The sequence below is a fragment of the Scyliorhinus torazame genome, chromosome 6, assembly GCF_047496885.1.
Source record: "Scyliorhinus torazame isolate Kashiwa2021f chromosome 6, sScyTor2.1, whole genome shotgun sequence".
Lineage (NCBI taxonomy): Eukaryota > Metazoa > Chordata > Chondrichthyes > Carcharhiniformes > Scyliorhinidae > Scyliorhinus > Scyliorhinus torazame.
This window is the reverse complement of record NC_092712.1, coordinates 75,325,578-75,343,087: the sequence shown is the minus strand read 5'-3', so window position 1 is coordinate 75,343,087 and position 17,510 is coordinate 75,325,578. Positions and strand designations below refer to the sequence as shown.

At 50.5% G+C, this 17,510-nt stretch overlaps 1 protein-coding gene across 3 annotated transcripts in view; it reads right to left on the bottom strand.

Moving 5' to 3' along the window:
• Nucleotides 1-17,510, bottom strand: part of nrp1a (neuropilin 1a) — a 314,669-nt gene that overhangs the window by 89,173 nt on the left and 207,986 nt on the right. For all 3 annotated transcript variants that reach the window (XM_072508335.1, XM_072508337.1, XM_072508336.1), the window contains exon 9: nt 6,629-6,773. In XM_072508335.1, the coding sequence (XP_072364436.1) occupies nt 6,629-6,773 (145 nt within the window). The remainder of the gene's footprint in view (nt 1-6,628; nt 6,774-17,510) is intronic.

The window sequence follows — 17,510 nt, the reverse complement described above, 5'->3', positions numbered from 1 at the left end:
GCACTCACCCTCCACAGCCCCCCTTCATCGGCACTCACCCTCAACGGCACTCATCCTCCCCAACCCCCACTCCCCGGCACTCACTCTACCCGGCACTCACCATCCCCAGCACCCCTCCCCTCCCCAGCACTCACCTTCCCCAGCCCCCTCCCCAGCACTCACCTTCCCCAGCCCCCCCCCCCTCCCCGGCACCCACCCTCCCCTGCACTCACCCTCAGCAGCCCCCACCCTCCCCAGGCCCCCTCCACCCCGGCACTCACCCCGCACCACCCCCTGGCACTCACCGTCCACGGCACTCACCCTCCCCAGCCCCCACCCTCCCCGGCACACATCATCCCCCCCCCCTTCCCAGCACTCACCTTCCCCAGCCCCCCCCCTCCCAGGCACTCGCCCTCCCCGGCGCTCACCCTCCCCAGCTCCCCCATCCCCGGCACTCACTGTCCCCAGCACTCACCCTCCCCAGCCCTCTCCTCCCCGGCACTCACCCTCCCCGGCACTCACCCTCCCCAGCCCTCTCCTCCCCGGCACTCACCCTCACCCCCGCCCCCCGGCACTCACCCTCCATACCCGGCACCGACCACAATCACCGGCACGCACCCTCCACCGGCACCCGCGAACCCCAGCACGATTGGTTGACGCCGTTAAAAAGGTTGTTTGATTTACGCCCGCGTGACCCGTGGTCACGTCGGCGGGACTTCGGCCCATCCGGCCCGGAGAATTGGAGCAGCCCCGGGGGCGATAGCATCGCGCCGGCCCTCGCTATTCTGCGAAGCGCGCTGCGCGATTCCTGTCGGCGTGAATGTTTGGCTGCCGGAGAATATCGCGGACGGCGTTGGAGCGGCGGGGCGGGATCCACGCCGCCCCCTGGCGATTCACCGACCTGGCGGGGGTTCGGAGAATCCCGTCCATTGTGTTTTTAAAAAATATATTTTATTAAAGTTTTTCGATCAAACAAAAATTTCCCATTTTACAACTTTGTGATAATATATACATTGATCGTCTTTCAAATAAATAATATGCTGACTAACGGCAACTGTCAACAACAAAATAAGAAACAACAGAAATAATAACTAAAATAGGAACTTTGTGAAATCTAACATAAATAACCAATATATAAACACACACACAAAACCCCTGAGGACCCAAATGAGCCCTCCCCCCCCCACCCGCCACCCCCCTCCTCCCCCCCCCCTCCCTCCCCTCCCCCCTGGGCTGCTGCTGCTGCCTTTCCTATTTTCCCTGATCGAGATAGTCGAGGTAGTCGAGGAACGGTTACCACCGCCCGGTGAACCCCTGAGCCGAACCGCTAATGCATATTTTATCCGATCCAGTTTTATAAACCCTGCCATGTCGTTGATCCAGGCCTCCACACTCGGGGGCTTAGCTTCTTTCCACATAAGTAGAATCCTTCGCCGGGCTACTAGGGACGCAAAGGCCAACACGTCGGCCTCTCTTGCCTCCTGCACTCCCGGCTCATCTGCAATCCCAAATATAGCCAACCCCCAGCTTGGTTTGATCCGGACCCCCACCACCTTTGAAATCACTTTTGCCACACCCACCCAGAACCCATGCAATACCGGACATGACCAAAACATGTGGGTGTGGTTCGCCGGGCTTCCCGCGCATCTCCCGCACCTATCTTCCACTCCAAAAAACCTACTCAGCCTTGCTCCCGTCATATGCGCCCTGTGTAGAACCTTGAATTGTATCAGGCTGAGCCTGGCACACGAGGACGAAGAGTTTTCCCTACTTAGGGCATCTGCCTACAGCCCCTCCTCAATCTCTTCCCCCAGCTCCTCCTCCCATTTTCCCTTCAGCTCCTCTACCATCGTCTCCCCCTCGTCTCTCATTTCCCTATATATATCTGACACCCTACCATCACCCACCCATGCCCCCGATATCACTTTGTCCTGGATCTCTTGCGCCGGGAGCTGCGGAAATTCCCTCACCTGTTGCCTCACAAATGCCCTCACTTGCATATAGCGAAATGTATTCCCAGGTGGCAACCCATATTTTTCTGTCAGTGCTCCCAGACTCGCAAACGTCCCGTCTAAGAACAAGTCCTGCAATTTCGCAATTCCTGCTCGCTGCCAAGATTTAAATCCCCCATCTATCCTTCCCGGGACGAACCTATGGTTGTTCCTTATCGGGGACCCCACTGAGGCACCCGTCACTCCCTTATGTCGTCTCCACTGCCCCCAAATTTTCAGAATTGCCACCACCACTGGGTTTGTGGTGTATTTTTCCGGGGAGAACGGCAAAGGCGCAGTCGACAGTGCTTTTAAGCTAGTTCCCCTACAGGACGCCATCTCCAGTCTTTTCCACGCCGCTCCTTCCCCTTCCCTCATCCACTTAGATATCATTGACACGTTGGCGGCCCAATAATAATCACTTAGACTCGGCAGTGCCAGTCCCCCTCTGTCCCTACTGCGCTGCAGGAACCCCCTCTTTACTCTTGGGGTCTTTCCAGCCCACACAAAGCTCATAATACTCTTGTCCACCTTCTTAAAAAAGGCCTTTGTAATCAGTACAGGGAGGCACTGGAACAAAAAAGAAACCTCGGAAGGACCACCATTTTAACCGCCTGCACCCTGCCCGCCAATGACAGGGGCGCCATGTCCCACCTCCTAAAGTCCTCTTCCATCTGCTCTACCAGTCGTGCCAAGTTAAGCTTATGCAAGGTTCCCCAATTCCTGACCACCTGGATCCCTAAATACCGGAAATCTCTTCTTACCCTCCTCAACGGTAAATCGTCTATTCCCCTGCCCTGTTCCCCGGGGTGCATCACAAACAGTTCACTCTTCCCCATATTCAATTTATATCCTGAAAATTCTCCAAACTCCCTGAGTGTCTGCGTTATCTCAGGCATCCCCTCCACTGGGTCCACGACATACAACAACAAATCATCCGCGTATAATGACACCCGATGCTCTTCTCCTCCTCTAAGTACCCCCCTCCACTTCCTAGAGCCCCTCAGCGCTATGGCCAATGGCTCAATTGCCAACGCAAACAGTAACGGGGACAGGGGACATCCCTGTCTTGTACCCCTATATAGTCGGAAGTGGTCAGATCGTTGCCTATTTGTAATCACACTTGCCACCGGGGCCCTGTATAGGAGCTGAACCCATCTAATGAACCCCTCTCCAAATCCAAATCTCCTCAGTACTTCCCACAGGTAGTCCCACTCCACTCTATCAAATGCTTTCTCTGCATCCATCGCCACCACTATCTCCGCCTCTCCCTCCGGTGGGGGCATCATCATCACCCCCAATGGCCTCCGTATGTTAGCATTCAATTGCCTCCCTTTAACAAACCCTGTTTGATCATCATGGACCACCCCAGGGACACAGTCCACTAACCTCGTCGCCATCACCTTGGCCAAAAGCTTGGCATCTACGTTCAAGAGGGAAATAGGCCTGTATGACCCGCACTGCAGCGGGTCTTTGTCTCTTTTCAGGATCAGCGATATCGTCGCCTCCGACATCGTCGGGGGTAGTGTCCCCTTTTCCCTAGCCTCATTAAAGGTTCTCGTCAGAAGTGGGGCCAGCAGGTCCACGTATTTCCTATAGAACTCCACCGGGAACCCATCCGGTCCCGGGGCCTTCCCTGCCTGCATGTTCCCAATTCCTTTTACCACCTCCTCCACCTCAATCTGCGCTCCCAGTCCAGTCATCTCCTGTTCCTCAACCTTCGGGAGCTCCAGCTGGTCTAGGAAATGCATCATTCCCTCTTTCCCTTCCGGGGGTTGAGCTTTATATAGCCTCTCGTAAAATACCTTAAACACCCTGTTCACCCTCTCCGCTCCCCGTTCCATCTTTCCCTCCTCGTCTCTCACCCCTCCGATCTCTCTCGCCGCCCCCCTCTTCCTAAGTTGTTGGGCCAGCAGCCGGCTCGCCTTCTCTCCATATTCATACTGCACTCCCTGTGCCTTCCTCCATTGTGCCTCCGCCTTACCCGTGGTCAACAAGTCAAAGTCCGTGTGCAATGTCCGTCTTTCCCTGTATAGCCCTTCATCTGGAGCCTCCGCATATTGCCTATCCACCCTCAAAATCTCCCCCAACAATCTCTCCCTTTCTTTACCCTCTTGTTTCCCCTTATGGGCCCTTATGGAGATCAGCTCCCCTCTAACCACCGCCTTCAGCGCCTCCCAGACCACTCCCACCTGGACCTCTCCGTCATCATTGATCTCTAGGTGCCTTTCAATACATCCCCTCACCCTTACACATACCCCCTCGTCCGCCAACAGTCCCATATCTAATCTCCAGAGTGGGCGCTGTTCCTTTTCCTCTCCTACTTCCAGATCTACCCAATGTGGGGCATGATCTGAAATGGCTATAGCCGAATACTCCGTTCCTGCCACCTTCGGGATCAGCGCCCTTCCCAGGTCAAAGAAGTCTATCCGGGAGTACACTTTGTGAACATGGGAGAAGAAGGAAAACTCTTTACTCCTTGGTCTGGTAAATCTCCAGGGATCCACTCCTCCCATCTGCTCCATAAAGCCCTTAAGCACCTTGGCCGCTGCCGGCCTCCTCCCGGTCCTCGATCTGGACCGGTCCAGCCCTGGGTCCAGCACCGTGTTGACGTCCCCCCCCCCATTACCAACTTTCCCGTCTCCAGATCCGGGATGCGCCCCAGCATACGCTTCATAAAGTTCGCATCACCCCAGTTCGGGGAATATACGTTCACCAGCACCACCGCCTCACCTTGCAATCTGCCACTCACCATCATGTATCTACCCCCACTGTCCACCACTGTAGTCTTCACCTCAAACAATACCCGTTTCCCCACCAGTATTGCCTCCCCTCTATTTTTCGTATCCAAGCCCGAGTGGAATACCTGCCCCACCCATCCTTTTCTTAATCTGACCTGATCCGCCAGTTTCAGGTGCGTCTCCTGAAGCATGACCACGTCTGCCTTTAGTTTCTTTAGGTGCGCAAGTACCCTCGCCCTCTTAATCGGCCCATTCAGCCATCTCACGTTCCACGTGATCAACCGGGTTGGGGGGCTCTTTACCCCCCCCCCCCCCCCCCTCCCCTCCCTCGTCAACTAGCCATCCCCTTTTTTAGACCAGCTCCTCACCCGGTTCCCATGCACCCGCTTATCCCCCGGACGGTGCCCTCCCGTCCCGACCATCCCATCCCGTAACAGCTCCCCCTTCCCCTTAGCAGCAGCAACCCAGTTAACCCCCCCCCCCCGCCCCCCCCCCTCCCCCCCCGCTAGATCCCTCTCTAGCTTAGTTGCTCCCCCCATATTGCTGTCCATTGTGTTTTTAATAACCTCAGGGCGTGTGAAGTGTTTTTTGGTGCATCGTCATGGTTGTAATTCAGAGAAACGTGGTGCCCATTTTACACACTTACAGCTCTCACAAACAACAATGAGGGTACCAGGACATTGGGAGAACTCTTTCCAAGTGGCTCCTGATAACTGTCCAGGCAATGCTCAAACTCATAACTGGTCTTAGCTGGGCCAGCAATGGAAAGCTTACTGGTGCATTGTGTGGCAAGCTGCATTGTTTAGCTTATTAAACTCCAGCCAGTGCCCTGTGCCATGCTTGAAGCTCCCAAGTCTTTGGCTCTGCCCAGCTTTGCTCACCAACTCTACGGATGAGATAACTGGGATATGTCCGAATGGATTGCACAGTGCGAGCTTTGTGTTGCCAAACTGAAACTCTACTATTGTCTAAGAGGATGGAAGTATCATGGCCACGTTACTGAGCAATTAATCCAGACACCTAGGCCACTACTCTGGAGACTTCTCAGCAAGGAAGCTGGAAGCATTGAAATGCAATTCAGCAATCTGGAATAAAATCATGAACAATAGTTGTTGTAAAAAGGTTCTCTGGTTCACTAATTGGAAGGAAATCTGTACAAATATATATTTATGTACTATTTATATACCCAGTATAAATATTTCCCACTTTCTCTGTCTGTTAGCTTTGACAAAGAGTCATTGGACTCGAAACGTTAGCTCTTCTCTCTCCCTACAGATGCTGCCAGACCTGCTGAGATTTACCAGCATTTTCTCTTTCGTATCTGGTTCACTGAAGTGTTTTTAGGGAAATAAATCTGCTGATCTTACCCATAGTCTGGTTAACATGCGACTCCAGATCCACAGCAAGGGGGTTGACTCTGAACTGCCCTCTGAAAGGGCCTAGCAAACCACTCCATTGCAGGCAGCTCACTACCACTTTCTCAAGGGCAGTTAGGAATGCGTGGCCTTGCCAGCAACATTCACACCCCAAGAAAGAATATAATTTTGTTTCAGATTTCTCAGTAAACTCTTTCAGGGTCTTTTACACATGGTCGACATTTTTTCCTCCGTTACCATGGCTGTTGGTGGGATTTTCTGGTCCCTGTGGGTTTCCCAGCAGCGTGGGGTGGCTTCAATGGGAATTCCCATTGACAGCGGTGGGAACAGAGAGTCCTGCCATCAGCAAACGCTGCGCCGCCTCCCACCGCCTAGAAACCCATTGTTGGAGGGCTGGAGAATCCCGTCCCATATATTCAATTGACCAACAATGAAGTAACCGACAGGACGATTGGTGTTGCAGGAAACAGTTAACTCGGTCAGTTTACCTGAGTGAACAAACTATTTATAAAGTTAACTTTCTCACAAGTGGATTCTTTACCTGTAATCTTGCATCCATATAGTTCAAATCGAAGTGCAATACCGCCCTCCCATGTCTGTGGTCTTATGCGAATGTATCGTGTCAGGATTGTCTGAGGAAACTGCCTTATAACGATATCTTTGGGATTGCTGTTACCTTGAAATATCTGCAATCATGAAAAACAAAATCACAAAGGGTACAGGTAAGTTGCTCATTCTTCAAAATGTCTTTGCTCTGATCTCTGATGCAGAATGTTAATGGCAGGGCTTCAAAGGCACCAGCATTGCATTGAGAACCAGAAACCTAAGGTGTGTGACTGTGGGGAAACATTTTAGCCAAGCCTGTTCCAACCCAACATTTATACTTTCCAGTTGGAATCACTTGGTTATATCCAGGAGTTGTCTTTGTTGTCTTTGCTCCTCTTTACACCAAAATGCGAAAGCAACAGAGCAATACCCATATCATTAACCTTGACTGGCATCAGATAACTCACCTCAGAGTAGGTTTGGATATTTGGAATATTGTTACAACTATGAGGTTTATTAGTATGTCATGTCATGGGACTATGTCTTAAGGCATAATGAAGGAGGTCATGTGACCTATTCTGACTAAAAGCAAATTACTGTGGATGCTGGAAAGCTTTGACAAAGAGTCATCGGACTCGAAACGTTAGCTCCTTTCTCTCCCTATAGGTGCTGCCAGACCTGCTGAGATTTTCCAGCATTTTCTCTTTCGTGACCTATTCTGACCACTACTCGACAGTAGGTCTGGGTGGTTTGACTGTTGAAGAACAAAGGGAGGATCAGATATTGTTGCTGGAGCAATGTAAGGTGCTCATGGTTGGAGACAATGGCAGCAGTCTCTGGGTTCACAATGGCCAGACTTTGTGTCTCCCAACGTTCTAGAAAGGTGTTGCAAGTATTGGATTGTAAAGAATGGTACTGCAAACTGTCCATTTACTTCTAAGATGAAATAGAGTTAGATTCAATAATTTAATATAATTAATTAGCATTTATACCTGAATGCAAGGCGAATGTGTTTCACACTGCCATGGGGGAGTGCAGAGGAAGCTAATTTTGATATCGGGTTACAAGTTTACAACAGATAGCAGGTTTGGTACTCTCAGCAGAGAGAAGAGACTACTTGGTTTTGTGAACTTTCACAGCCAGATGCAGTCTCTTGTCAATAGGTGCATCTCGCAGCTATCTACAGATTCCAGGACATTTATCCTGACATGGCCAGAGGGGATGAATAATCTGGAATATACAGTGAATAGTAGAACCCTCAAGAGTATTGACAGTCAGAAAGATCTAGGTATAATGGTCCACAGGTCACTGAAAGGGGCAACACAGGTGGAGAAGGTAGTCAAGAAGGCATACGGCATGCTTGCCTTCATTGGCCGGGGCATTGAGTATAAAAATTGGCAAGTCATGTTGCAGCTGGATAGAACCTTAGTTAGGCCACACTTGGAGTATAGTGTTCAATTCTGGTCGCCACACTACCAGAAGGATGTGGAGGCTTTAGAGAGGGTGCAGAAGAGATGTACCAGGATGTTGCTTGGTAAGGAGGGCAATAGCTATGAGGAGAGGTTGAATAAACTCAGTTTGTTCTCACTGGAACGAAGGAGGTTGAGGGGCGACCTGATAGAGGTCCACAAAATTATGAGGGGCATAGACAGAGTGGATAGTCAGAGGCTTTTCCCCAGGGTAGAGGGGTCAATTACTAGGGGGCATAGGTTTAAGGTGTGAGGGGCAAGGTTTAGAGTAGATGTACGAGGCAAGTTTTTTACGCAGAGGGTAGTGGGTGCCTGGAACTCGCTACCGGAGGAGATGATGGAAGCAGGGACGATAGGGACATTTAAGGGGCATCTTGACAAATATATGAATAGGATGCGAATAGAGGGATACGGACCTAGGAAGTGTAGAAGATTGTAGTTTAGTCGGGCAGCATGGTCGGCACGGGCTTGGAGGGCCGAAGGGCCTGTTCCTGTGCTGTACATTTCCTTGTTCTTTGTTCTTTGTTCTTTAATGAACTCGCAAGGGTGGCATGCTATATGTGGATTCACTATTGTACCCTTATTCTGTGCCACTGTAGATTGCTGGAAATGAGAATGGGATCAGAAATCTCAGAATCGGGTCTGCCCTGCCATTTTAAAAAGCCTCCCAAATTGGCCTGACATGGCGAAAATCTCGGTCATGGAATTTGTAATTCAAGGAACATAGCAGAAGGTAAGTTGGTAGTACAGGGGCGAAATTCTCCCCCAACGGTGCGATATCCGCCAACTGGCGCCAAAAACGGCGCCAATCAGACGGGCATCGCGCCGACCCAAAGGTGCGGAATGCTCCGCATCTTTGGAGGCCGAGCCCCAACATTGAGGGGCTAGGCCGACGCCGGAGGGATTTCCGCCCCGCCAGCTGGCGGAAATGGCGTTTGTTGCCCCGCCAGCTGGCGGAAATGGCGTTTGTTGCCCCGCCAGCTGGCGCGGAAATGCGGCGCATGCATGGGAGCGTCAGCGGCCGCCGACAGTTTCCCGCGCATGCGCAGTGGGGAGAGTCTCTTCCGCCTCCGCCATGGTGGAGGCCGTGGCAGAGGCGGAAGGGAAAGAGTGCCCCCACGGCACAGGCCCGTCCGCGGATCGGTGGGCCCCAATCGCAGGCCCGGCCACTGTGGAGGCACCCCCCGTGGTCAGATCGCCCCGCGCCCCCCCCAGGATCCCGGAGCCCGCCCACGCCGCCTGGTCCCGCCGGTAAATACCAGCTTTGATTATCGCCGGCGGGACAGGCAATTTCTGGGCGGGACTTCGGCCCATTCGGGCCGGAGAATCCAGCGGGGGGTCCCGCCAACCGGCGCGGCCGGATTCCCGCCCCCGCCCAATCTCCGGTACCGGAGACTTCGGCGGGGGCGGGGGCGGGATTCACGGCGGCCAACGGCCATTCTCCGACCCGCGGGGGGTCGGAGAATGACGCCCCAGAACTTGAATATTGCTGAAAGGTGAGACATGTTACTGAAGCTTTTCATCTTGCACTCATCAGGACAAATGCAAGAATGCCAAACTTCAATTAATCACAGCAATTTATACCACGAAGAGGGGTGCTGGTTGGTTGGCAACTCGACTCTGATTGGCTGAGGTACTGGGCAGCACGGTAGCACAATTGTTACCACTGTTGCTTCACAGCGCCAGGGACCCAGGTTCGATTCCCGGCTTGGGTCACTGTCTGTGCGGAGTTTGCACGTATTCCCAGTGTCTGCGTGGGTTTCCTCCGGGTGCTCCAGTTTCCTCCCACAAGGTGCAAAAGACGTGCTGTTAGGTGAATTGGACTTTCTAGATTCTCCCTCTGTGTACCCAAACAGGCGCCGGAGTGTTGCGACTAGGGGCCTTTCACAGTAACTTCATTGCAGTATTAATGTGACACAAAATAAAGATTATTATTATGTTGGCATGGAAAAAAAACGTGGGGAACTCTAAGCTCCCCATGCTTTTGGGTAATTAGCAGGACAGTGGGGATATTTGTTGCCCTTCTTCAAAATAGCATCATGCGATCTTTTATGTCCATCTGAGAATGCAACTGAAGCCTAGGTTTAACATTTCATCCAAAAGACCCCACCTCTATGCAGCTCTCCCTCAGTACTGCACTGGAATGCCAATTTGAATTCTGTGTTCATGTCTCTGCGCTGGACTTGAACCCAGTGACGCAGGGACAACAGCATAGCCAACTGAGCATCAGCTGACACTAAATTGTACCTTAAATTAATCATATTTAGAAATGAAGGAACAGAATTGATAGGAAACTCAGGGGCAGGACGGTAGCACAAGTGGTTAGCACAGTTGCTTCACAGCTCCAGGGTCCCAGGTTCGATTCCCGGCTTGGGTCACTGTCTGTGTGGAGTCTGCACGTCCTTCCCGTGTCTGCGTGGGTTTCCTCCGGGTGCTCCAGTTTCCTCCCACAGTCCAAAGATGTGCAGGTTAGGTGGATTCGCCATGTTAAATTGCCCTTAGTCTCCAAAAAAGGTTAGGTGGGGTTACTGGGTCACGGGGATGGGGTGGAGGCATAGTGGGGTGCTCTTTCCAAGGACCAGTGCAGACTCGATGGGCTGAGTGGCCTCCTTCTGCACTGTAAATTCTATGATTTGGAGAACATTTTCATTTTAACCAGTATGAATTATTGCTGTCTATTCTGTGGGGTGCTGTGATTATGATAGACACTCCCACTGCTGCTCAAACTGGGTCTCAAAACAACGCCCTTCAAAGCACTGCACAACTCTCTGATAATGTCAGTTTTTCAGTCCAAATGTATCTCAGCTCATACTGCAATCTAGCATTGTGAGCAGAGATCTATTGAAGTCTACCCTGAGGCAAATTGATTTTTTTTTTTGTTTGAGGTATTTAACAGTCAGTAGATCTTTATCAGTTATCACAAAATCCTATTTTGAATTTTAGTCTCCAGAGGGGAGAATAGTGTTTAGGACTAAAATAGTTTCTTCATGTAATCAGCATTGAGGATTCTCAACATTTTCCATGTCTTTAGTGTGTTCTTGAAGTGTGATTACTTCAGGATATATTGTCCACTATCTTGAAGCCTTATCAGCTGTGGCGGAACTCAAATCCCGGCTGGATAAAGATCTCTATTTATAGTTAATTGTGTTCCTGCGGAGACGTGCAAGAAACTCCAACCAGTTGACGGTTTACTTTTACTTCTCCGTACAGCTGCTAATGATATTGGAATGGCGGTGCTCCATTTATTTAATAAAATGGTCACAATCACATCGATAGGCTGCAAGTCTTAAGTTAGACCAACTAATAATCCTCCATTTCTTGAAAAGAAAACAATCCAATTGATGGGGCAGAATTTTATATTCCTCTGCCTTCAGGGTTGTAGGCGGGGGGTGGCCGTAACATTCTTTGGATGGCCTTCCCACTGAGCTCTTGCCAAACCTGACTTGTCAGCCATTGTATAGCAGGACAGGCAAGGCCTTGCCCCAATGAGGCTCTCAGGTGACCAATTAATGACCACATCCAACCCAGCCTCAATTTTATGGTTGGTGGGAGGAATTCAGGAGCAGCAGAAGCACAAATGATCAGGCCTTGGGCGAGATCTGGGTGATCTGGACCACTGGGAACTCTTCCGGGGCAGGTGTGACCTGTATAAGAAGGACGGGTTGCATCTAAACCGGAGAGGCATAAATATCCTGGCCGCGAGGTTTGCTAGTGTCACACGGGAGGGTTTAAACTAGTATGGCAGGGGGGTGGGCACGGGAGCAATAGGTCAGAAGGTGAGAGCATTGAGGGAGAACTAGGGAATAGGGACAGTGTGGCTCTGAGGCAGAGCAGATGGGGAGAAGCTGCTGAACACAGTGGGTCTGGTGGCCTGAAGTGCATATGTTTTAATGCAAGGAGCATTACGGGTAAGGCAGATGAACTTAGAGCTTGGATTAGTACTTGAACAAAGAACAAAGAACAAAGAAATGTACAGCACAGGAACAGGCCCTTCGGCCCTCCAAGCCCGCGCCGACCATACTGCCCGACTAAACTACAATCTTCTACACTTCCTGGGTCCGTATCCTTCTATTCCCATCCTATTCATATATTTGTCAAGATGCCCCTTAAATGTCCCTATCGTCCCTGCTTCCACTACCTCCTCCGGTAGCGAGTTCCAGGCACCCACTACCCTCTGCGTAAAAAACTTGCCTCGTACATCTACTCTAAACCTTGCCCCTCTCACCTTAAACCTATGCCCCCTAGTAATTGACCCCTCTACCCTGGGGAAAAGCCTCTGACTATCCACTCTGTCTATGCCCCTCATAATTTTGTAGACCTCTATCAGGTCGCCCCTCAACCTCCTTCGTTCCAGAGAGAACAAACCGAGTTTATTCAATCGCTCCTCATAGCTTATGCCCTCCATACCAGGCAACATTCTGGTAAATCTCTTCTGCACCCTCTCTAAAGCCTCCACATCCTTCTGGTAGTGTGGCGACCAGAATTGAACACTATACTCCAAGTGTGGCCTAACTAAGGTTCTATACAGCTGCAACATGACTTGCCAATTCTTATACTCAATGCCCCGTCCAATGAAGGCAAGCATGCCGTATGCCTTCTTGACTACCTTCTCCACCTGTGTTGCCCCTTTCAATGACCTGTGGACCTGTACTCCTAGATCTCTTTGACTTTCAATACTCTTGAGGGTTCTACCATTTACTGTATATTCCCTACCTGCATTAGCCCTTCCAAAATGCATTACCTCACATTTGTCCGGATTAAACTCCATCTGCCATCTCTCCGCCCAAGTCTCCAGACAATCTAAATCCTGCTGTATCCTCAGACAGTCCTCATCGCTATCCGCAATTCCACCAACCTTTGTGTCGTCTGCAAACTTACTAATCAGACCAGTTACATTTTCCTCCAAATCATTTATATATACTACAAACAGCAAAGGTCCCAGCACTGATCCCTGTGGAACACCACTGGTCACAGCCCTCCAATTAGAAAAGCATCCCTCCATTGCTACCCTCTGCCTTCTATGGCCTAGCCAGTTCTGAATCCACCTTGCCAGCTCACCCCTGATCCCGTGTGACTTCACCTTTTGTACTAGTCTACCATGAGGGACCTTGTCAAAGGCCTTACTGAAGTCCATGTAGACAACATCCACTGCCCTACCTGCATCAATCATCTTAGTGACCTCCTCGAAAAACTCTATCAAGTTAGTGAGACACGACCTCCCCTTCACAAAACCGTGCTGCCTCTCACTAATACGTCCATTTGCTTCCAAATGGGAGTAGATCCTGTCTCGAAGAATTCTCTCCAGTAATTTCCCTACCACTGAAGTAAGGCTCACCGGCCTGTAGTTCCCGGGATTATCCTTGCTACCCTTCTTAAACAGAAACTACTTGGAACCACTTGGAACTATGATGTTGTTGCCATTACAGAGACCTGGTTGAGGGAAGGGCAGGATTGGCAGCTAAACGTTCCAGGATTTAGATGTTTCAGGCGGGATAGAGGGGGATGTAAAAGGGGAGGTGGAGTTGTGCTACTTGTTCGGGAGAATATCACAGCTGTACTGCGAGAGGACACCTCAGAGGGCAGTGAGGCTATATGGGTAGAGATCAGGAATAAGAAGGGTGCAGTCACAATGTTGGGGGTATACTACAGGCCTCCCAACAGCCAGCGGGAGATAGAGGAGCAGATAGGTAGACAGATTTTGGAAAAGAGTAAAAACAACAGGGTTGTGGTGATGGGAGACTTCAACTTCCCCAATATTGACTGGGACTCACTTAGTGCCAGGGGCTTAGATGGGGCGGAGTTTGGAAGGAGCATCCAGGAGGGCTTCTTAAAACAATATGTAGACAGTCCAACTAGGGAAGGGGCGGTACTAGACCTGGTATTGGGGAATGAGCCCGGCCAGGTGGTAGATGTTTCAGTAGGGGAGCATTTCGGTAACAGTGACCACAATTCAGTAAGTTTTAAAGTACTGGTGGACAAGGATAAGAGTGGTCCGAGGATGAATGTGCTAAATTGGGGGAAGGCTAATTATAACAATATTAGGCGGGAACTGAAGAACATAGATTCGGGGCGGATGTTTGAGGGCAAATCAACATCTGACATGTGGGAGGCTTTCAAGTGGCAGTTGAAAGGAATACAGGACCGGCATGTTCCTGTGAGGAAGAAAGATAAATACGGCAATTTTCGGGAACCTTGGATGACGAGTGATATTGTAGGCCTCGTCAAAAAGAAAAAGGAGGCATTTGTCAGGGCTAAAAGGCTGGGAACAGACGAAGCCTGCGTGGAATATAAGGAAAGTAGGAAGGAACTTAAGCAAGGAGTCAGGAGGGCTAGAAGGGGTCACGAAAAGTCATTGGCAAATAGGGTTAAGGAAAATCCCAAGGCTTTTTACACGTACATAAAAAGCAAGAGGGTAGCCAGGGAAAGGGTTGGCCCACTGAAGGATAGGCAAGGGAATCTATGTGTGGAGCCAGAGGAAATGGGCGAGGTACTAAATGAATACTTTGCATCAGTATTCACCAAAGAGAAGGAATTGGTAGATGTTGAGTCTGGAGAAGGGGGTGTAGATAGCCTGGGTCACATTGTGATCCAAAAAGACGAGGTGTTGCGTGTCTTAAAAAATATTAAGGTAGATAAGTCCCCAGGGCCTGATGGGATCTACCCCAGAATACTGAAGGAGGCTGGAGAGGAAATTGCTGAGGCCTTGACAGAAATCTTTGGATCCTCGCTGTCTTCAGGGGATGTCCCGGAGGACTGGAGAATAGCCAATGTTGTTCCTCTGTTTAAGAAGGGTAGCAAGGATAATCCCGGGAACTACAGGCTGGTGAGCCTTACTTCAGTGGTATTTCTTACTTCATAGACATAAATTACTGGAGAGAATTCTTCGAGACAGGATCTACTCCCATTTGGAAGCAAATGGACGTATTAGTGAGAGGCAGCACGGTTTTGTGAAGGGGAGGTCGTGTCTCACTAGCTTGATAGAGTTTTTTGAGGAGGTCACTAAGATGATTGATGCAGGTAGGGCAGTAGATGTTGTCTATATGGACTTCAGTAAGGCCTTTGACAAGGTCCCTCATGGTAGACTAGTACAAAAGGTGAAGTCACACGGGATCAGGGGTGAGCTGGCAAGGTGGATACAGAACTGGCTAGGCCATAGAAGGCAGAGAGTAGCAATGGAGGGATGCTTTTCTAATTGGAGGGCTGTGACCAGTGGTGTTCCACAGGGATCAGTGCTGGGACCTTTGCTCTTTGTAGTATATATAAATGATTTGGAGGAAAATGTAACTGGTCTGATTAGTAAGTTTGCAGACGACACAAAGGTTGGTGGAATTGCGGATAGCGATGAGGACTGTCGGAGGATACAGCAGGATTTAGATTGTCTGGAGACTTGGGCGGAGAGATGGCAGATAGAGTTTAATCTGGACAAATGCGAGGTAATGCATTTTGGAAGGTCTAATGCATGTAGGGAATATACAGTGAATGGTAGAACCCTCAAGAGTATTGAAAGTCAAAGAGATCTAGGAGTACAGGTCCACAGGTCATTGAAAGGGGCAACACAGGTGGAGAAGGTAGTCAAGAAGGCATACGGCATGCTTGCCTTCATTGGCCGGGGCATTGAGTATAAGAATTGGCAAGTCATGTTGCAGCTGTATAGAACCTTAGTTAGGCCACACTTGGAGTATAGTGTTCAATTCTGGTCGCCACACTACCAGAAGGATGTGGAGGCTTTAGAGAGGGTGCAGAAGAGATTTACCAGAATGTTGCCTGGCATGGAGGGCATTAGCTATGAGGAGCGATTGAATAAACTCGGTTTGTTCTCACTGGAACGAAGGAGGTTGAGGGGAGACCTGATAGAGGTATACAAAATTATGAGGGGCATAGACAGAGTGGATAGTCAGAGGCTTTTCCCCAGGGTAGAGGGGTCAATTACTAGGGGGCATAGGTTTAAGGTGAGAGGGGCAAGGTTTAGAGTAGATGTACGAGGCAAGTTTTTTACGCAGAGGGTAGTGGGTGCCTGGAACTCGCTACCGGAGGAGGTAGTGGAAGCAGGGACGATAGGGACATTTAAGGGGCATCTTGACAAATATATGAATAGGATGGGAATAGAAGGATACGGACCCAGGAAGTGTAGAAGATTGTAGTTTAGTCGGGCAGCATGGTCGGCACGGGCTTGGAGGGCCGAAGGGCCTGTTCCTGTGCTGTACATTTCTTTGTTCTTTGTTCTTTGTTTGAGAAGAGGGATTGGGGGAGGGATTGGGGCCTCCATCAGCCTCCTTTTAACATCGGGCACCCCCACCCCCTTTCCCAAAAGGCCTTGCCCCAGCAGGTGCTTCCTCCCACCAAACGTCCCTATGAACACCCCCTCTTCTCATCCCCTTTCTTCTGACCTCCCCCCTCCCCAGCCCTGAGACTCCTACACTTATCTGGCCCTGGAATCCCAGAACATTCGACTCTGGGGACTGCCTGCAGTCCCAGTCCTATCCACTGCAGCTTCTGGAGCTGGAGAGCTGCCAGCCAATCTGATTGACCAGCAGCTCTCTGAGGCGGGACGTCCTCCCGAGTGAGGGACACAAGTCCCATCCCCAGTCAATTAATGCTTGTGGGAACATTAAGTGGCTGGAGGGCAGACAGTATTGGCATTGTTAGATTCACCACCAACTGAGTTACTGGGGTTCCTGGGTTACGGGGATAGGGTGGAGCGGTGGGCTTATGTAGGGTGCTCTTTCCAAGAGCCAGTGCAGACTCGATGGGCCGAATGACCTCCATCTGCACTGTAAATTCTATGATTCTATGAACTACGCAGATGGCAGGAACGGAACGCAAAGATGTGCGATGTTCAAAATGTTGGTCATGTGGCTGTTAAAGTATCTATAAAGTTGAAATACAGCATCATGCACGCAATGATGAAATATATATTGCACGCACAATGATGTCACGAGGATTATTAATTTCCAATGCTAATTTTGTTTTTAATTCTTATGTTGACAATGCTCATAATGCAATAATAGGGAGAAAAATTGATCTTCCCAAACCAAAGCAACCACAAAAAGACCCAACATTGAAGAAATGTCAAAAGAATTAATAAGTGAGTACCCCAAGGGAGTCCACTTTTTCACTGCCAACCTCCAACTTCCAACCCACAATGAACAAGGAATAAAGGGCGGGATTCTCCGACCCCCTGCCGGGTCGGAGAATCGCCGGGGGTCGGCGTGAATCCCGCCTCTGCCGTCCTCCGAATTCTCCGGCCGCACAAAAATTGTCCTGGCGTGAATCGCGCCGCCCGCCTCGGAGAATGGCGGGGACCGGCGCGACTCAATGGGCCCCGGGGCCGCCCGAATTCTCCAGCCCGCGATGGGCCGAAGTCCCGTCCGTTTTTTGCCAGTCCCGCGGGCGTAAATTGGAGTAGGT